The 22,860-nt window shown below is 39.2% G+C and overlaps 1 protein-coding gene across 2 annotated transcripts in view; it reads right to left on the bottom strand.

Moving 5' to 3' along the window:
- LOC114657367 (nuclear receptor subfamily 6 group A member 1) overlaps nucleotides 1-22,860 on the bottom strand; it is a 550,707-nt gene that overhangs the window by 7,119 nt on the left and 520,728 nt on the right. For both annotated transcript variants that reach the window (XM_028809146.2, XM_028809147.2), the window contains 2 exons: nucleotides 5,332-5,453; nucleotides 3,132-3,284 (listed from right to left, as the gene is read on the bottom strand). In XM_028809146.2, coding sequence (XP_028664979.2) covers nucleotides 3,132-3,284; nucleotides 5,332-5,453 — 275 coding nt within the window. The remainder of the gene's footprint in view (nucleotides 1-3,131; nucleotides 3,285-5,331; nucleotides 5,454-22,860) is intronic.

Genomic DNA, 22,860 nt, shown 5'->3' with positions numbered 1-22,860 from the left:
TATTTATAGGGGTTCTTTACATTAGCAGTACCGTAGATACTCGCGTATTAGTCGATCTCGCAGATAAGTCGAGTGTATTGTTTAAGCCAGGGGTGGGCAAAGTCATTCCTGGAGGGCCGCAGTGGCTGCGGGTTTTTGTTCCAACCCAGATGCTTAATTAGAAAACAATTCATGCCAATAATTATATTTCATGGCTTGTTAGTGCTTTAACTCTGCTATGTCAAGTCATTCTCATATCCTAGATTTTTTTTCCATTCTAAGGATATCATCCAAATACTTTGAAGTGTAAAACGGACGGGTAATTCTCAATCCTTCACTTTTTTCTCTTCTCTTTCCTTCCAAGTATTTAATTAAACCAAATAGTGCACGATAAATACACACAGGTGTAAAGGGTAACAAGCAAAATGGATAACTGCTGCTTTCTTTTGTCATTTGCATCTTATTGCTAATAAGGAGCAATTAAAAACCGAGAATGCAGCTGTTTAAGACTTAAATAAGCAATAAGGGCTCAAAATCTTAACGAGGGAGATAACTAAAATGAAGCAGAAGTGTTTCTAGAGCAGTAAGTGCTTCTTATTAAGCACTTGGGTTAGAACAAAAACCCACCCCTGGTTTAAGCCGAAAATTACAAAATTTGTTATGACCCGTGTATAAGTTGAGGGTAAAACTTGACAGCTATCAGAGATAGAGGGCGACAATCAGCTGTTAATGGTGAAAAAACTCACTGTCACGTCACAGGCATTCCCTCTGTGCTTGGAGAAACGCTAGACTCGCTGACTCGGCAACTAATCCTTGCGTGTACGTGAGTTGCGAAATGTAAACAAAGGCAAGATGGCGTCGATATGTCACAAGGGAGCGAAGCGAGTGCAGAAAAGAAAACACTCGGCAGACAATGTTTTGCACATTATCACTGAGTCGGACTCTGATTTTTCAGAATCGGATTTTATTGACAGTGATCAGGAATCGAGCAAGAGAGTGAGAAGCCGGCATCAGCTGATCGGACACCAGCCGATGCCACGCCAGCTGAACGCATTCACGTAGCCGATGCAGCTACGGCAAGGTTCACGTGGGAGGAATACCCAGACATTGATCCACGGGAGCCGAACTGGCTACCGAACTTCATAAGACAGCATGGCTTGCTGTTGGACACGACAGATCACCCGCTGCTGGACTACTTCAGGCTGCTCTCTCCTGATGCTGCTTTTCAGCTACTGTCAGACGAGACAAACAGGTAGGCAGAGAAATTTTTTTGAATTGCGGGCTGCGCTTGCATCGCATTGATAATGTGTGTTGCCTTGGTTCTTTTAATTCTAAATCTGGTTGCACGTGGCAGCTAATGGTATGTTTGTTATCCAAAACCTGCAAAAGCTAATGCTCAAATTCAAGTATTTCACAGTTTAAAGAATTATTTAATGAAATTAGAAAAAAAACTAGCTAATTAGCAATAGTATTGCTGGCTTATAATTAATTAACAAAGACCATGGGAAACGGCAGATGACCGGTGACTTAACACCATGAAGCGTTGAGTGTACAATGTCATTACCCAAATTCTATGGACAATTGTGTTGCCCCGCAGATAAGTCGATCCTGTTTTTTTGAATGAATTTCTAGGCATAAATTTTTCGACTTATACGCGAGTATCTATGGTAAATCTCAAAGTGCAACATAAAAAAAGATTAAACAAAGGCAAGGAAAGATAAAAGCACAGATAAAACAACAATAATTACAGCATTCTCGTTAATAAGCTTTCCTAAATAGAAAAGTCTTTAGCTGTTTTTAAAACAGCCCACAATCTGCTGCGTTCTCAGGCTCTCTGGTAGAACATTCCAGAGCTGTGGAGCAGCAGCTACAAAGGCTCGGTCTCCCAATGTATGAAGTTTGGTCACAGGGGGGCGAAGGTGGTGGGTATTTGTAAAACGGATTACAGTGGATTGTAATATAAGGAGATCTTTAAGATATTGTGGAGCATTTCCATGGATACACTGGTGAGTAAACAAGCAGAGTTTGTATTCAATACGGAGATGGATAGGGAGCTAATGAAGTGACCGAAGGATTGGTGACATGTGTTCATATTTCCGCACCCTCATCAGGATTCTTGCAGCACTATTTTGAATTTGTTGGAGCTTTTGAAGGCTCTTTCTGGGGATCTCGATGAGGAGTGCATTAAAATGGTCCAGCCTGGAGGAGACAAAGGCATGAACCATCTTTTCAGCATCACAGAGGAAGAGGTAGGGACGGAGTTTGGCTGTGTTTCGGAGATGAAGGAATGCAATTTTACAAAGGTGATGGACATGTGTATCAAATGACAGATGGGAGTCTAACTTGACACCCAGATTTGTAACAGAAGGGTTGAGGGTAGTGGTACGGTCAGAAAAGGAAATACAATTTACAGAGGAATAACAAATTGACAAAAATGACAAATCAAAGAATTCAGATGCGATTAAAGTAGACATGGCAGACTTTCATTTAAGGGCATTTGTAGACATTCTCGTTACCACTTTTTCTACATGGTCTTCCCGCCCATTTCAGGGCACCATAATATTTGGGACAACTGGCATCACAGGTGTTTGTGATTGCTCAGGTGGGTTTCATGGCTTCATAAGACACCTCGGCTTGCTTCTACTCTTGCGCCGTTTTCACTCAGAGATCACAACAAAGAAACCTTTGTCATTTACAGTTCTGTAGTACTAGGGTGTTGTACCGTGTTAGCCATTATGAATGTAGAGAAAAGCCAAGCAAAATGACACCTTTTATTGGCTAACTAAAAAATTTATAATATGCAAGCTTTCGAGGCAACTCAGGCCCCTTCTTCAGGCGAGATGTCATCAGAGTTACATCTCGCCTGAAGAAGGGGCCTGAGCTGCCTCGAAAGCTTGCATATTGTAATCTTTGTAGTTAGCCAATAGAAGGTGTCATTTTGCTTGGCTTTTCTCTACATTCATTTACAGTTCACAAGAAAGTAAACGGAGTTGTGAGATTTCTAAACATCTACACTACAGCATAATTGCCAATAATTATGTGATGATTCTTGTATTTATTAATGACCTGTGCCACTTTTTGTTTCTGTTTTACCCCCCTCTCCCACCATTATTCTTTCTTATTAATATCCATAGTGCACTTTTCAGCTTTACCTGCAATGTAGCGGATTTCAGGGAGACACATCATGAGCTCAGGAAAGCGATTGGGCTGATGCGAGTACTTGAACTCCGTGTAGTCCTGACACACATACCAGTATCTCTTGTTCAACTGCTCCAACTGAGAGACATTTGTGAGACCCTGGATATCTGTGAGTAAATAAACAGGAACAAGAGTTGGTGAGAGTTAAACAAGTTTAATTAACGTCAAACACAGATAAGAATAAATGCTACATTTGTTCAACTATTGTGCTGACTGAGAAATTGGCAGAGGAGCGGTAAGCAGCAAAGTCGATCCTTTTGATGTGGTGAAGTACTATAACTCAAGCTACGTCCACACTACTTCATTTTCATTTCAAAAATGGCATTTATATCTGAAAACTACTTCCGTCCACATTAGCATTTTCAAATTATTGACAAAAGCATCTCCGCCTGCACTAAAACAACAAAAAATGCATATGACGTAGATGTTGCCTATATTGGGCATATGTACACTGGCAGAAAAATTCTGGTAAGGATGAAAATGCTGCCATCCATGGGATTTATTGCAAAGCTGTAGCGACTGGTAAATTTATCAGCATTTTGCGGAGGTATGCAGCATTCAAACGGCACAAAACACAATTTAGATGCACACAGGTGCATACTTAGCCATGTGTTGCCAAAGTGCAGTGATCAGTGTTATTTATCTGGTGGCAGTATTCTTAACACTAAGTTTTTAATTCTTTTTTTTACGCATGTAGGATGGAAATCTGGCAGTACTTCACAAACTTTGTAGTTTTGGGACACATTTTTAAGTTCACTGATGACCCACATACAAGCAATCAAAGAGCACTGGGGGTTGAAATAACTAAGTGGAGGAGACTAATGCAGTAAGAGACCAGGAAAAATACTGCACAACACTGTCAAGAGCTATCGGCTAAGGGCTGGGTTTAAGATTAGGGTTCTGCGCATAGATGGCTACAGCTCTGTGATGTCACACTGGCCTTGCAAAGCATCACTGGGGGCTTGGGAAAAATATGTTTGCCTAAGCTGGCTGCACAGCGAATTTCCAGAAAAATATTCAAAGAACAAGGTTACTAGCAAACAGCATATTCGCTGAGAAAAATGCTTTGCCAAAATTTGACGATCAACACAAGTCACCACCATTTAACCTTCAAAATGGATAAGACTTAATAAATGAGAGAAAAAATGAAAATGGGAGGATGAGAGTGGAAGAAGGCAAACTTTGAATGAAACAGGTTCAAGAATTCTGTGTTACATTAAACTGAACAGGAGACAGCAAATGTACTGAGCTTGATGATGACACCCAAAGATAGAAGTGCAGTGAAAGTAAGCGTTCATCAATCATTTCAATAGGAAGGTTTTAAAAAAATGATCATCGGCAAAACCTAAATAGTTTATGGTGTGATCCAAAACAAAAATTCTATTATAAACCCCGGGTCCTATCAAAGTGTTAGATGGCATTAGCAATCCATATTATATATATATCCATATAGATATACACGTACACACACACATATCTGTCAAGGTATGTAATGACCAACCAGACCAATGGGGTGGGGGGGGCTGCCGCTAACTCTGTTTTCTCCTTCTCTGCCCATAGCACAGGAAACCGCCTAGTGAGGGCACCTACCTCCTCCCCTTCTGGTCCTGCGAGAATAAAGCTACCAGACTCCCAGAAGTAGGTGTCATTTACCTGAGGAACGTGTCACCAGTCAGACCTCCCAAAGTGACTGTCAGAGGAAATCTCTATTGTCTTTTGTTTGTTCTTTTTTCATAGCTCAAAGCCAGGGCAGTATAACACAATGACGGGCATTATTTTTGTTTATTTTATACTATCATTTTATGGGACAACCCAGCTGGCGCCCCAAGTTACTATATGTCAATTTGTCATTTCTACAGTCATATATACAGTATATGTACATACACTATTTATTTACCTATTTATCTATCTATCTAGATCGATCAATCGATAGATAGTTGAGTGTTTCATGTGGATTGTGCAATCTACAAATTGCAATCTATCTACAGTCAAAGGAAAAACACTCCACAGTAAATATATAAGTGAAATATGAAACTATAGATATTAAATAAAGAGGCTCATCAGATGGATGTTCATGACAGGTGTGTGGAGAAAGCACAAATTAAACTTGCTAATTCTATTAAAATTTAAGAGACAATTTTTAACTTTTCTTACCTTGATTTAGAAAGTTGATGGCTTTCATGCAGGCATATTCTTCATTGCTGACCTTCAATTGATGAAACTTTCGAAAAAGGTATATCAAACGCTCCATGACCTCCATGCCATCTTCACTGAACCTATATACATACAAACAAGTATTTATGTCCTGCTGTTTTTACACTTTGTGCTTTATGAAGTGGAACTAAGGGTATATACCTGTATATTATATATATATATATATATATATATATATATATATATATATATATATATATATATATATATATATACACATATACATACACATACTGTATATACATACATATATATATATATATATATACAAATATATATACATACACATACATACATACACATATACAGCATATATATATATATATATATATATACATACATATATATAATAATAATAATAATAATAATAATAATAATAATAATAATGCATTTTATTTATAGGGGCACTTTACTTTAGCAGTAAATCTCAAAGTGCAACATAAAAAGATTAAACAAAGGCAAGGCAAGATAAAAATGCAGATAAAACAACAATAATTATAGCATTTTTGTTAATAAGCTTTCCTAAATAGAAAAGTCTTCAGCAGTTTTTTAAAACAGCCCACAATCTGCTGTGTTCTTAGGCTCTCTGGTAGGCCATTCCAGAGTGGTGGAGCAGCGGCTGCAAAGGCTCGGTCACCCATTGTATGAAGTTTGGTCACAGGGGGGCAAAGGCAGTGGGTATTTGTACAACAGAGGTTTCTTGTAGTAGATTGTAATATAAGGAGTTCCTTAAGATATTGTGGAGCACTTCCATGGATACACTGGTGAGTAAACAAAGAGAGTTGGACAGGGAGCCAATGAAGTGATCAAAGGATTGGTGACGTGTTCATATTCCCGCACCCTCATCAGGATTCTTGCAGCACAATTTTGAACTTGTTGGAGCTTTTGAAGGCTCTTGTTGGGTATCCCGATGAGGAGTCCATTACAATAGTCCAGTCTGGAAGAGACAAAGGCATGAACCATCTTTTCAGCATCACAGGGTAGGGATGGAGTTTGGCTATGTTTCGGAGATGAAGGAATGCAATTTTACAAAGGTGATGGACATGTGTATCAAATGACAGATGGGAGTCTAACTTGACACCCAGATTTGTAACAGAAGGGGAGAGGGTAATGGTATGGTCAGAAAAGGAAATACAATTTACAGAGGAACGAAGTTGATGGGGAGTGCCAATTAAAAGAGCTTCAGTTTTGGTGCTGTTCAGCTTGAGGAAGTTCTTGGACATCCAGGCTTCAATTTCATCCAAGCAGGAGGAAAAAATTGATGGAGGTGTAAGAGAAGTCGAATCCAGTCTCATATAGAGCTGCGTATCATCGGCATAGCAATGGAATGAAACTCCATGCTTGCGGATGATGTGACCCGGGATAGCATATAGATATTAACAAAGGTCGGCCCAAGGACTGATCCTTGTGGGACTCCACAGGTGACAGTAGTGGGTATGAGATTTAGTATCGCCTAGGGCCACATACTCGGCCCTGTCTGTAAGATAGGACTTGAACCACTCCAAAGCAATGCCAGAAAGTCCAGTTGTATAGTGAAGATGATGAAGGAGAATATTATGATCTACCGTATCAAATGCAGCTGTAAGGTCCAGGAGGATAAGGAGTGATGGAGAGCCCTGGTCAGCAGCCATCAGGCTTTCACCTATATATATATATATATATATATATATAGAGAGAGAGAGAGAAAAGCCAAGCAAAATGACACCTTTTATTGGCTAACTAGAAAGATTACAATATGCAAGCTTTCGAGGCAACTCAGGCCCCTTCTTCAGGCAAGATGTAATATTATATACACACACACACACACACCCCTATATATACATGATAGATAGATACTTTATTAATCCCAAAGGGAAATTCACATATTATATATATATACCTAGATGTACCTGAAGAAGGGGCCTGGGTTGCCTTGAAAGCTTGCATATTATATAATCTTTTTTTAGTCAGCCAATAAAAAGTGTAATTTTGCTTGACTTCTCACTACATTCATAACGGCTAACACGGTACAACACCCTAGTACTACATACATATACATATATATATTACATATACATATACATATCTACATACAGTGGTGTGAAAAACTATTTGCCCCCTTCCTGATTTCTTATTCTTTTGCATGTTTGTCACACAAAATGTTTCTGATCATCAAACACATTTAACCATTAGTCAAATATAACACAAGTAAACACAAAATGCAGTTTTTAAATGATGGTGTTTATTATTTAGGGAGAAAAAAAAAATCCAAACCTACATGGCCCTGTGTGAAAAAGTAATTGCCCCCTTGTTAAAAAATAACCTAACTGTGGTGTATCACACCTGAGTTCAATTTCCGTAGCCACCCCCAGGCCTGATTACTGCCACACCTGTTTCAATCAAGAAATCACTTAAATAGGAGCTGCCTGACACAGAGAAGTAGACCAAAAGCACCTCAAAAGCTAGACATCATGCCAAGATCCAAAGAAATTCAGGAACAAATGAGAACAGAAGTAATTGAGATCTATCAGTCTGGTAAAGGTTATAAAGCCATTTCTAAAGCTTTGGGACTCCAGCGAACCACAGTGAGAGCCATTATCCACAAATGGCAAAAACATGGAACAGTGGTGAACCTTCCCAGGAGTGGCCGGCCGACCAAAATTACCCCAAGAGCGCAGAGACGACTCATCCGAGAGGTCACAAAAGACCCCAGGACAACGTCTAAAGAACTGCAGGCCTCACTTGCCTCAATTAAGGTCAGTGTTCACGACTCAACCATAAGAAAGAGACTGGGCAAAAACGGCCTACATGGCAGATTTCCAAGACGCAAACCACTGTTAAGCAAAAAGAACATTAGGGCTCGTCTCAATTTTGCTAAGAAACATCTCAATGATTGCCAAGACTTTTGGGAAAATACCTTGTGGACTGATGAGTCAAAAGTTGAACTGTTTGGAAGGCAAATGTCCCGTTACGTCTGGCGTAAAAGGAACACAGCATTTCAGAAAAAGAACATCATACCAACAGTAAAATATGGTGGTGGTAGTGTGATGGTCTGGGGTTGTTTTGCTGCTTCAGGACCTGGAAGGCTTGCTGTGATAGATGGAACCATGAATTCTACTGTCTACCAAAAAATCCTGAAGGAGAATGTCCGGCCATCTGTTCGTCAACTCAGGCTGAAGCGATCTTGGGTGCTGCAACAGGACAATGACCCAAAACACACCAGCAAATCCACCTCTGAATGGCTGAAGAAAAACAAAATGAAGACTTTGGAGTGGCCTAGTCAAAGTCCTGACCTGAATCCAATTGAGATGCTATGGCATGACCTTAAAAAGGCGGTTCATGCTAGAAAACCCTCAAATAAAGCTGAATTACAACAATTTTGCAAAGATGAGTGGGCCAAAATTCCTCCAGAGCGCTGTAAAAGACTCATTGCAAGTTATCGCAAACGCTTGATTGCAGTTATTGCTGCTAAGGGTGGCCCAACCAGTTATTAGGTTCAGGGGGCAATTACTTTTTCACACAGGGCCATGTAGGTTTGGATTTTTTTTTCTCCCTAAATAATAAAAACCACCATTTACAAACTGCATTTTGTGTTTACTTGTGTTATATTTGACTAATGGTTAAATGTGTTTGATGATCAGAAACATTTTGTGTGACAAACATGCAAAAGAATAAGAAATCAGGAAGGGGGCAAATAGTTTTTCACACCACTGTATACATATATGTGTGTATATATCACAAATATATTACACACAAAAAAACAAGAAAACCAGTTACCAACTTAAATGCTACTTAATCAAGTTACCACAGATATGCACAAATCTTTTAGTTTTAAAAAACACAGACTAAATAACTTTAATAGTCAGAACACCTCATGATTCCAATAAGCACGTTATTTTAAAGACATCGAGAATACAGAGGGCAAAACTTGCAGAGTGCCATTTGTAATCCTGATGAAGTATATTAACATGCTACTAAATTTGACAGAAGAAAGCAGACAGGATTTAGGAGATCAGCCAGTTAGTATTAGTTTTTCTCAAAATATAATGATTACAATGCTTGACTGAGAAGTGCCTCCTATAAACCCCAATAAAATTGACCACAGTAGACTCTGATCAGCGAGATCTGTGTGGGAACTTCAGTCATTTGTGAAAATGCACAACAGGTGAAACACTGCAAGACAAGCCTGTGTCTGCTACAGACTCTCAGCTGCAACAATAAATCCACTATAATTAGGGTGAGGGCTTCTCTGAAAAACAGCTTTTGGCTGGAAACTCATTATGCCCAACTGGTCAGTATTTTATTTGTGGTCTCCTCCTTCCAGCAGTGCTTCCTTTTACTCAAGAAATCATGTCTCTGGGAAATCCGCCCTACAATTAGCGTCTCTGCCCATATCTAGTAATGGTGGCTAAGATCTTCTGCACTGCTTAAAAACAATGAGAAGTACTGGTAACTTTAAACGTGTATGAATTTAAACGCAAATACTTTGTCCCGGTTAGACAGTCTAGTGCTTTTCTTTGATTCAATGGGTTCATGATTTATTCAGACACCTTCACTTTTTGCACACTTTATTGTCTTGTAGATTTCATTTTAAATTGATAAATTTGCCACGTTGCTCATGAATATCTACACTCAATAACTCGTAATGACAAAATCAAAATAAGCTTTCAAAAAGGTTTACAAATCAAAAAGTGAAATCTCTCTTTCCTAGAAGTACTCCGACCCCTCGCTGTGACGCTCCACATTGTGCTCAGGTGCATCCTGCTTGGTTTAATCCTTATTGAGATGTGTCTGGACCCTGATTAGACTCCACTTGTGGCAAACTGAACTGATTGTATATAAAGTTCACATTTCACACAGCATATCAGGACAAAAACTAGGACATGAAGTCCAAGGAACACAAGGTGAGACACCGATCAGGACTCTAGGATAAAACCATTTCTGAAGCTTTAAGTGTTTCCAGGAGCACATTAACCACAGTAACTGTGAAATGGAAGAAGTTTGGAACCACCAGGACTCTTCCTAGAGTTGGCTATCCACTAACGGAGCTTCAGAGGTCCCCTGTTGAAAAGGTGAACCTGTGGGGAGCAAAATTCAAGCCATTAAGTCATAGGAATTGCCTACTGAGCTTAGATACGGGATTGTGTCGAGCCACAGATCTAGGGAGGGCTACAAAAATTTTCTCTGCATCACTGAAAGTTTACAAGAGCACAATGGCCACCAAACTTCTTAAATGGAGTACGTATGGAACAACCACGACTCTCCCTAGAGCTGGCTGCCCAGACAAACTGAGCCGCTGGGGGAGAATTGTCCTGGTAAGACACATGACCAAATACCAGTCTGGCTGAGCACCAGAGAACATGTGGGAAGCTGGGGAAAACGTCACGAAGGACGAGAACCACCGCAAAACTCAGCTAATCTGGGGTTTATGACACATGAAAGCCCATTTGGAGTTTACCAAAAGACATCTAAAGGACTTTCAGAATATGAGAAACAAAATGCTCTAGTCTGATGAAACCAAGGCTGAATTGTATGGCTTCAATTTGAAGTGTCATGTCTGAAGGAAACCAGGCTTAGCTCATCACCTGCACAATGCAATTCCAACACAGTGAAGCAGGGTGCTGGCACCTCACGCCGTTGGGTTGTTTTACAGTGGCAAGGACTGACAGAGTGGCCAGCATTGAGGGGGAAAGCTGAACAGAGGAAAGTACAGAGATAACCTGAACTCCTTCAGGGCGGATGTCGACTTTTGTCAAAATTCAGGGGAAGAGGACGACAATCGGCTGTAAACGCAACAAAACTCGCCGTTATGCTTAGTTTGACCCTCTTTACTAAAAGGAAAGTTAGCTTCATTGATCTGACCTCGATTACCTGTGCCTGGCGTGAGTAGCAAAGAGCAAACGACCTCTAAAATGGAATTGACATCTGGCGAGAGACCAAAGAGAATGCACAAAGCAAAATTACTCCGTGGACAACATTCTGCGTATTATCGCCGAATCGGACATCATTTGTCGGACGATTTTGATGTAAGTGATCTGGAGAAACCAGCATCAGGTGACTGGCCCCCAGTTGATCGTGGTGCTGAACACGTGCGTGTAGCTGATGGACCTATGGCAACGTTCACCTGAGAAGACCACCACTTACGATGACAAGAGGATTGTGTCGTACTGCCATGCGAAGACAGGCCAGGCAGCTGCCCCTACCGGCCATCGAGCTGCCCCTGCACAGCCACCAAAAATGCTGAACAGGCGCCAACAGCTGCCACAGCAACATATGCTATATAAAACATTTGCTTTGTGTGCTTTTCAGAAAAGTTGCCTTCAAAAAATATTCAGCCCTCAAAGACTTAATGGAAAACTGCACCAGAGCACCCTGGACCTCAGACTCGGCCCGAAGGTTCACCTTCCAACAGGACAAAGCAAAGACAACACAGGAGTGGGCTTAGGGGACAACTCTGGGAATGTTCTTGAGATTACCTGGCACCGCCTGGACTTTAACCCAATCAAATATCTCTGGAGAGACCCGAAAATAGCTGCCTACTGATGGCCTCCATCCAAACTGACAGAACTTGAGAATGGGGGCCAGGGGCTTGAATCATACCCAAGGAGACGCCATGCTGAAATTGCTGCTGAAGGGGCTTCATCTAAGCACTGAGTAAAAAAGGTCTGACGACTTGTGTCAATGGGATATTTCAGTTTCTTATTTTTAATAAGTTACCAAAAAATTCTAAAATCCTGTACTCATTCTGTCATTCTGGGGTACGGAGTGTTGTTTAATGAGAGGAAAAATGAATTGAAATGATTTTAGCACAAGGCTGTCCCATAACAAAATGTGAAAGAAGTGAGGGGGTCTGAATACTTTGTGAGGGCACTGTATACACATATTTTCATAAATTTTATGTTTTATAGTAAAAAAAAAAAAAAAAAAGAAAAAAATCACTGTCTAAACACAGCAGAGAAGCGTGCGGCAACGATGCTCATAGTGCGAAACCTTCAGATCATAAATCGTTTTAATTTCCAAAACATTTGTCTTGGCGGTAGTAGAAAAAGCCATAAATCTGATAAAGTACCAGGTCAAAGGGGAAAAGAAACAATTAGTGTGACATCTTGTAAAAGAAAAAGAAAGAAAAAACATCACTTATAACCTGGATGAGGAGCTTAAATTGCTAAGGCCGTCGCTGGCTGACTCTTTTAATTAAATATTAGCTATGCTTTTTTTTTTAAGGAACAAATAAAGAATAATTATTGCTGTGATGATTAAAGATTTGGGGAGCTGCTAAGAAAAAGCTAGAAAGTATATTTCCTTCTGGCATTTTCACAATCATCTTTTCAAAAACCGTCAGCTACATACCTCGTGTGTATGCCATTTGTTTTATTTTGTATTTAAACTGACTGACCTGTCCCTAACCCTCACCATTCATTTCTGTTTAATAAATGGTTATTTTCATCAAATTAACATTTTAACATATATATATCTATATATATATATATATATATATATATATATAAATAAACATATATATATATATATATACTGTATATATAACACATAATCAAATTTGACTTGGCAAAAACATATTTTTCCCCCTAAGTAAAGATGTTGCTAAAGTCCCAATTGCCTGATGGTTTAACATCCAACAAAAAGCATCTGGTAAAGGAGCAGACTTCACACAGGTACAAATTAAGGGGCACATGGGCACAGTTAGAGCATAAGACTAACAGCGCCACATGATTGATAGATAGATAGATAGATAGATAGATAGATAGATAGATAGATAGAGATAGATAGACAGACAGACAGACAGGCATTATATAATAACCAGACTGAAAGACAGATAGATAGTGAAAGGCACTATATAATAGATAGATAGACAGATAGATAAATAGACAATGAAAAGCACTATATAATAGATACATAGATGTGAAAGGCACTATATGATAGATAGATAGATAGATATGAAGGACACTATATAATAGATAGATGGATAGATAGCTAGATAATGAAAGGCACTCTATAATAGATAAACAGATGTGAAAGGCACTATATGAAATATAGATAGGTAGTATATAACAGATAGATAGATAGACGGACGGACAAACAGACAGACAGACATTATATAATAAACAGACTGAAAGACAGATAGATAATGAAAGGCACTATATAATAGATAGATAGACAGATAGATAAATAGATATGAAAGACACTATATAATAGATAGATACAGAGATAGAAAGGCACTATATAATAGACAGACAGATAGATAGATAGATAATGAAAAGCACTATATAATAGATAAATAGATGTGAAAGGCACTATATGATAGATAGATAGATAGATAGATAGATAGATAGATAGATAGATACAGAGATAGAAAGGCACTATATAATAGACAGACAGATAGATAGATAATGAAAAGCACTATATAATAGATAAATAGATGTGAAAGGCACTATATGATAGATATAGATAGATAGATAGATAGATAGATAGATAGATAGATAGATAGATAGATAGATAGATAGATAGATAGATAGATAGATAGACAAAGGGTGAGCAAGGCTTGAAATGAGGGAGTACCAAAGAGACCTGTTGGAGTAGAAATCCCCCCACAGCACAAGTTTTGATGGCACAGTCACCATAAGCCAGTTGCTTTGGCTAGAATGTGTTTTTTTTCCCTGTACATCATGGTGAAATGATCATGTTTATAAGAAATTAATTAAAAGAAGATTAATGTAAGACTTACAGACATGCTTTATTAAATTCATGGTTATGAGGGGCCAGTCCATTACAGGAATACACAGAAATAAAAAGACACCTTGCCCATAACCTTTTGATAATGCCTGCCAGTAAAACAGACTGACAGACAGACATGCTCTCGTGAACTAGGCGGTTTAAAGCACGCAAGTCCCACTAGAGGGGTAAAACTGTTAAAACCAGGCTAGTAATATTGCAAATAATAATAATTCTTTACATTTATATAGCGCTTTTCTCACTGCTCAAAGCATTTTACATAGTGAGTGGGGGGCTACTCCAAACACCACCAATGTGCAGCATCCACCTGGATGATGCAATGGCAGCCATTTTTGCGCCAGTACGCCCACCGCACATTAGGGGTAAGAGACACTTAACCAAATAGAGACAGGAGATGATTAGGGGGATGGAATGAGTAGGAATAAAATGATAAAGATAAAAGATGTATTCTTTTCCAAAACAATACTGCAAAAGCAACGTAGCACCTTGGTGCTCAAAATCAAAATGAAGTTGCCCGAGACATAAGGGAATCCAAAGCAAACAATTCCCAATACAATAAATCAAAAAGAACCATAAAAAAAATCCAATAATTCACAAAAAGTACAAAGTGTAGGAAAAACACAGAAACTCACCAAAAAAAAAACTGCCTAGCGCAATCAAAATGAACTGCCAGGAACTACTAAGGGAGACCCTCTATGTTTATAGGGACGTGGCAGTTCCTGGTGGTGATTAGCAGTTTGTCCTGATCCTAGTGGGGAAATCACCCACAAAATAGAAAGAACATAACATGGACATCGGCAACAAAACAGACAATAAACAAATGTAACATCAACACAGATAAATGGCCTAAAGATTCAAAGTGCAGCCAGGGGAGAAACCCTGACTGAAACACGACCTTAGCTTGATTATCTGAGCTGTTATTTCCCAGTTTTAGGGTCAAGGAAAAAATGACAAAACTAAGTTTGTCAATTTTCTATTAAACTGTGCTAAGCAGTTATATGCAGATAATACTTTTTGTTTTTTTTTAACAACATTTTTATTCTGCTTTACAAGGTTCTCTGGTTATTGAATCCATCTTTTGCTAGTTAGTTGGTCTGAAGATGAAGCAGTCACAAGCCTTTCATCATTCATGGTTGTCAGCTCTGCTTGTTTTTAATTGTCACACTTCAGTTACACTGACGGGAGCAAACAAAGCATTCCAAGCTATAGCAAAAACAGAAATATTTCAAAATGTCTTATCAATGTAAAACTCATACTGCTGTGCTTTTCTGAAAGCAAAATATGTGAGGAGAGAAAAAAAAAAAAAAAGGACCACCTAACTAAGGACACTGATCATGGCCCCAAGTGGGTTCCCCATAGGACCGAGTTTGGGGACCACTGATGTGTACACACTTTGCAGAATATCAGCGTTCACTTTGACTTTAAAGAATCTTTTTTTCCTGTTGATCTTTGTCAAAAATAAATTCACTAATCTACACTCCATGGGTGACAGCAGGGCCTTCAGCTGTGTAGCGCCCAGACTCTGGAATGACCTACCAAAATTAATCAGGTCAGCTGACTCCGTGAATTCTTTTAAAAAAACAACTCATCTGTTCAGGAAGGCTTTAAGCTCTACTTGACTTTATTACCCTTCTCTCTGTCAAGATGCTCATGTAACCTGTATGTGTGTGTGCGAGACCATCAGTTATGTTGTCTGTTAGGCTTTATCTCTGAATTCACTGTCTTAATCTTCTTTATTTATTTATCTGGTTTGTACAATGCTATATACTGTATACCCTGCCGTTCTTTCTTATACAGGGTGGGGCAGAAATAACTCCCACATTTCGAAAAATCACTGTGGGGTCCCCAAAGCAGGTAGAGGGGTGCGGTCCGTTCCGTTAGGTAGGGTACATAATAAGGTTTTCAGTCGTCACCATGCCGTGATCGGGTGAGCATCGAGGGTTAGGTTTAGGGTAGGGGATATTGCTATAAAAATATAACAAAATTACATGGGTTCACCAGTCTTAGTCAAAAAACCTTTTATTTAATTTAATTACGTTAATTTGCCCCATAGTAGTAACACAATAAACAACACTACATTCTCATATGAGTATCCTTAATTAGGACGACATTCTCACATGTATTCCTCTAACTAGGACCACATTCTCACATGATCCTATTACCTCCTCGGGATTCTCACATGAGCCCATTACCCTTCTCTCATACATCTAATTAAAACCCTTAACTACAACCAGTTCCAATTTCCCGGTCAGAAAGGTTAGGGTTAGGGTAGTGGAGGTTTTTTTAAAAAATGGCGAATCTGTAACTGCGACGCAGAGGGCGTTTCGTACGCGGTTTGGTTTACGTGCTAATGAAAATGATTTTGCTGTGGGTTCAAAGAGTAAGGTCAACAGGATCTGCACTGAAGAGAAAACCACCCGGACGTCCCAAAAATGTGAGAACACCCGAAAACATCACTGCAGTGAGGGCTTCGATTGAGCGGTCTCCAGCGCGTTCAGCACGGAAACATACCTCAGCTCTTCGGATTTCGGAAAGAACTGTGAGGCGAACTTTGCATACTAACCTTCATTGTGACATTTTGTGACTTTTTTTCTGTGGGGGTACCTCAAGGCTGAGGTTTTCAAACATCGTCCTCAGTCCTTGGACCAACTAAAGGAGGCCATTCAAGAAGAAATTGAAGGAATTTCGCCCGACATGCTAGTGAGAGTGATGGAAAACTTCCAAGAATGGCTCCAAATGTGTATCAGCCGTCAAGGCCACCATTTGGACGATATAATTTTTAAAACTTAATGTAAAATAACTTTTTTATATCTACATTTGGGAAATAAAAAGTTTTTGGTGATACCTCGTACCATTTTTTTTTCAATCCCCCTTTGAAATGTGAGAGTTATTTCTGCCCCACCCTGTATTCTGTAAGTGCCTTGAGCATGGGAAAGGCGCTATATAAATAAAATATTATTAAAAAAGCCGAAATCAGCCAAACGGGATGCCATGTTGTATAACAATAAAATGTGATGACACTTTTTTTTTTTTATAGACACAGTTTTGTTATCCGGTGCCGGTCACTGCCTTGTAAATACTGTTATCAGGGTAAGGTCCCTCGACCACCAACCAGGAAAAAAAAACGAGCATGAATACAAACACATGAAATCAAACAAAATGAAGTCACTCTGGAGAATAATAAATAAGGAAATTGAAGGACAGTGCGCTAGAAAGATACAAAAACAACAAGGGACTGAACACATACACAGCTACAATTTCACGACGATCGCTTGTTATTTTGTACAGCCAGTAATTATAGATCTTATTAACTGAGACAACTGACAGAACCAAGGTCATTCATGGGTATCTGATAAGTTGCTTTCTTGAATGCCACGTCTCTTGCAATGTACAACACAGTGAAATGCTCATATATCTTCTCTACGTGTGTAATAACTGGTAATGATTTGATGCTCTCCTGATAGGGTGCTTCTGTGTCATGGCCAATTTAGTTATTATTTCAGTCAACACAGACCAGATAGATCTCAGCCACAGTGAGTCATAAATAATGGTAAACGGGATAATAAGGCCGACTCTTCTGCTAACGCTAAGAAACAGCCAAAGAAATCTAAAGCATAAAAGGCTTTAGTCACAAGAAGGAGAAGAACGGGCAAGGTTCTCCATCCTATTGATGAACCAAGTCATTCAGGGTGTTAATTCCACAGAGACTCGGAGGTACGAATTAAGATAAGAAAATGTCACTATTTAATTCTATTCAGATAATTCTCAGTTCCTTAACAAAATAAGACCTGTAGAGCTATGAAACACTCATTATGGCAAAAGACCCACAGGACACTTCTGCCCAAAGTTAGCATGGAGGCTAGCAGGCCGTTTCAGGGAACGCATGTGAGCCGTTAAGATCAAAACTTTCACCAGTCCTATTGTAGGACACGTCAAATCACTGGGTCATATCCTCACTGATCTCTTTGTTTGAGTTCTTTCACAGGACTTCAGAGACACTTTTCAAAGAAAAAAAAACAGAAAAAGTGGAGCTCATTCTGCCCCATATTACTCCAGGTCTTAACAACTGACTAACTTTTTCACCTCTCCCTTCATCTTCTCTAATAGCAGCTTTTTCCTCACCTGCTCTCACCTTTTCTACTTTCATCTACCTTGGCTTTGTTCTCTCCATCCCTTCCTGTATCTGTTACCTGCTCTTTCCTTTTCAGTTACACACCATGTTGTGTCTTTAACCTGCTTTCATTTTCCATGTGGAAATAACCTTAAACCTGTTTGTCTATGTTCTTGAGTGGCCCAGTAAGATCTCAGACTTGAATATCCCTGAAAAAAGACCTGAAAATAATTGTCCAACCTGTAGAGAAGACTGGCTGAAAATCCTTAAATCCAGGTTGTGTCAGAATGAAGACGACTCCAGCCTGGTTTTGCCAGTAAGTGGACTGAAGAAAGTAAAGTACTGAAGAAAGGGTCAGAATACTTGTATCACTGGGATATTTCAAGTGAAGTGAGAGGTGGAGTTGGGGTAAGAGCTCCGCCTCTGAGGAAACAGAAGACTCGCTTAGCCGCTAATAACACAAGCGAGGCCAGCACACCAGCAAAATGAAGCCTCAGTAGAAAGACAAAGTCACTTAGCCGCTAACATTGGCAAAACGGTATCCTTTTACTTTTCCTCCCGCCGCTAATACACAGATGAGACAAGCAAGTCGGCAAAATTATTCCTCCTAGGAGAGAGATTCCCGGAGTAGTTACTTTCAATTACCTGACATGTCTACATTATAGCATTTTTTCCTGACGATTTCAATAGTTTCTAGGACCCCGGGTTTTTCACAGTACGGCTTACACGGCTAGTATAAAATAAACCGAGTACTGTGGGGCAAAATTGTGTCCTGCTGCATGTCTGTGTTGGGGATAGGGCGGCTGTACGTGCCTGGTCTTCACACTGTCTGTCTATCTATCTGTTATATAGTGCCATATCTGTCATATAGTGCCCTTCATATCTATCTGTCAATCATATAGTGCCTTTCATATCTATCTATTATATAGTGCCTTTCATAGCTACAGTGGTGTGAAAAACTATTTGCCCCCTTCCTGATTTCTTATTCCTTTGCATGTTTGTCACACAAAATGTTTCTGATCATCAAACACATGTAACCATTAGTCAAATATAACACAAGTAAACACAAAATGCAGTTTCTAAATGGTGGTTTTTATTATTTAGGGAGAAAAAAAAATCCAAACCTACATGGCCCTGTGTGAAAAAGTAATTGCCCCCTGAACCTAATAACTGGTTGGGCCACCCTTAGCAGCAATAACTGCAATCAAGCGTTTGCGATAACTTGCAATGAGTCTTTTACAGCGCTCTGGAGGAATTTTGGCCCACTCATCTTTGCAAAATTGTTGTAATTCAGCTTTATTTGAGGGTTTTCTAGCATGAACCGCCTTTTTAAGGTCATGCCATAGCATCTCAATTGGATTCAGGTCAGGACTTTGACTAGGCCACTCCAAAGTCTTCATTTTGTTTTTCTTCAGCCATTCAGAGGTGGATTTGCTGGTGTGTTTTGGGTCATTGTCCTGTTGCAGCACCCAAGATCGCTTCAGCTTGAGTTGACGAACAGATGGCCGGACATTCTCCTTCAGGATTTTTTGGTAGACAGTAGAATTCATGGTTCCATCTATCACAGCAAGCCTTCCAGGTCCTGAAGCAGCAAAACAACCCCAGACCATCACACTACCACCACCATATTTTACTGTTGGTATGATGTTCTTTTTCTGAAATGCTGCGTTCCTTTTACGCCAGATGTAACGGGACATTTGCCTTCTAAAAAGTTCAACTTTTGTCTCATCAGTCCACAAGGTATTTTCCCAAAAGTCTTGGCAATCATTGAGATGTTTCTTAGCAAAATTGAGACGAGCCCTAATGTTCTTTTTGCTTAACAGTGGTTTGCGTCTTGGACATCTGCCATGCAGGCCGTTTTTGCCCAGTCTCTTTCTTATGGTGGAGTCGTGAACACTGACCTTAATTGAGGCAAGTGAGGCCTGCAGTTCTTTAGACGTTGTCCTGGGGTCTTTTGTGACCTCTCGGATGAGTCATCTCTGCGCTCTTGGGGTAATTTTGGTCGGCTGGCCACTCCTGGGAAGGTTCACCACTGTTCCATGTTTTTGCCATTTGTGGATAATGGCTCTCACTGTGGTTCGCTGGAGTCCCAAAGCTTTAGAAATGGCTTTATAACCTTTACCAGACTGATAGATCTCAATTACTTCTGTTCTCATTTGTTCCTGAATTTCTTTGGATCTTGGCATGATGTCTAGCTTTTGAGGTGCTTTTGATCTACTTCTCTGTGTCAGGCAGCTCCTATTTAAGTAATTTCTTGATTGAAACAGGTGTGGCAGTAATCAGGCCTGGGGGTGGCTATGGAAATTGAACTCAGGTGTGATACACCACAGTTAGGTTATTTTTTAACAAGGGGGCAATTACTTTTTCACACAGGGCCATGTAGGTTTGGATTTTTTTTTCTCCCTAAATAATAATAACCACCATTTACAAACTGCATTTTGTGTTTACTTGTGTTATATTTGACTAATGGTTAAATGTGTTTGATGATCAGAAACATTTTGTGTGACAAACATGCAAAAGAATAAGAAATCAGGAAGGGGGCAAATAGTTTTTCACACCACTGTATCTATCTATCTGTCATATAGTGTCCTTCATATCTATCATATAGTGCCTTTCATATCTATCTATTATATAGTGCCTTTCATATCTATCTATCATATAGTGCCCTTCATATCTATCTGTCATATAGTGTCCTTCATATCTATTTATCCATATAGTGCCTTTCATATCTATCTATCTATCCATCATATAGTGCCTTTCATATCTATCTATCCATCATATAGTGCCTTTCATATCTATCTATTATATAGTGCCCTTCATATCTATCTGTCATATAGTGTCCTTCATATCTATCTATCCATCATATAGTGCCTTTCATATCTATCTATCTATCTATCTATCTATCTGTCATATAGTGTCCTTCATATCTATTTATCCATATAGTGCCTTTCATATCTATCTATCTATCCATCATATAGTGCCTTTCATATCTATCTATCCATCATATAGTGCCTTTCATATCTATCATATAGTGTCCTTCATATCTATCTATTATATAGTGCCCTTCATATCTATCTGTCATATAGTGTCCTTCATATCTATCTATCCATCATATAGTGCCTTTCATATCTATCTATCTATCTATCTATCTATCTATCTATCTATCTATCTATCTATCTATCTATCTATCTATCTATCTATCTATCTATCTATCTATCTATCTATCTATCATATAGTGCCCTTCATATCTATCTATCTGAGAATGGTGTCTTCTAGCCCATCATCTACTAATACTGCCAATACTGATGCTCTGTGCAAGAAAGGACAGAGCCGCCTGTACTTCCTTAGAAGACTGGCATCCTTCAACATCTGCAGTAAGATGCTGCAGATGTTCTATCAGATGGTTGTGGCGAGTGCCCTCTTCTACGCAGTGGTGTGCTGGGGAGGCAGCATTAAGAAGAAGGATGCCTCACGCCTGGACAAACTGGTGAGGAAGGCAGGCTCTATTGTTGGCATAGAGCTGGACGGTTTGACATCCGTAGCAGAGCAACGGGCACTCAATTATGGAGAATCCACTACATCCATTAAACAGTGTCATCTCCAGACAGAGGAGCAGTTTCAGCGACAGACTGCTGTCACTGTCCTGCTCCACTGACAGACTGAGAAGATCATTCCTCCCCCAAACTATGCGACTCTTCAATTCCACCAGAGGGGGTAAACGTTAACATTATTCAAGTTATTGTCTGTTTTTTACCTGCATTTTTTATTACTCTTTAATTTAATATTTTTTGCTGCTGGAGTATGTGAATTTCCCCCTGGGATTAATAAAGTATCTATCTATCTATCTATCTATCTATCTATCTATCTATCTATCTATCTATCTATCTATCTATCTATCTATCTATCTATCTATCTATCTATCTATCTATCTATCTATCTATCTATCTACTTTTCAGGAAACTGTAGGTGAGAGCATGTCAAATGTCACAAAACTTACAAGATTACATCTCGCCTGAAGAAGAGGCCTGAGTTGCCTCGAACGCTTGAATATTGTAATCTTTTTAGTTAGCCAATACAAGGTGTCATTTTGCTTGACTTCTCACTACATTCATAATGGCTAACACGGTACAACACCCTAGTACTACAAAACTTTTGAAATTAAAATGACTTCATTGCTGCATTTACAAAAGCTGCTTTTTCAGATTTATGTTAAATTCAACAACGGATCATGCATATTAGTGAATGCTTTCAGTTCGATGCCAAAAAGCAACAGCATGTAAATCCTGGCTTCCCGATTCATGGATGTGCAAATTCAAGACTAGTGATGAAAAGCCAAGGGTGAAGTCAAAACCATTTATCATCTGGCAGAAGCTACACACCTGTCCTCATCTTTTGTATGAATTGCATGATCTATATTTGGAGATATAACTTTTATGTAATGTGTTTTTTCTGGATTTTTGGTTGATATTCTGTCTCCATCAAAATGAAACTACCATAAAAATTAGAGGCTGTTCATTTCTTTGTAAGTGAGTAAACTTAGAAATTCAGCTGGGGATCAGATACTTATTTCCCCCACTGTATGTACACCAGTGTTTCACAAACTTTGTTGTGTCACAACCAGAGACCAC

This window comes from Erpetoichthys calabaricus, chromosome 9 (assembly GCF_900747795.2).
Source record: "Erpetoichthys calabaricus chromosome 9, fErpCal1.3, whole genome shotgun sequence".
Lineage (NCBI taxonomy): Eukaryota > Metazoa > Chordata > Cladistia > Polypteriformes > Polypteridae > Erpetoichthys > Erpetoichthys calabaricus.
The sequence above is the reverse complement of the archived record's forward strand: the minus strand, read 5'-3'. Positions and strand labels throughout refer to the sequence as shown.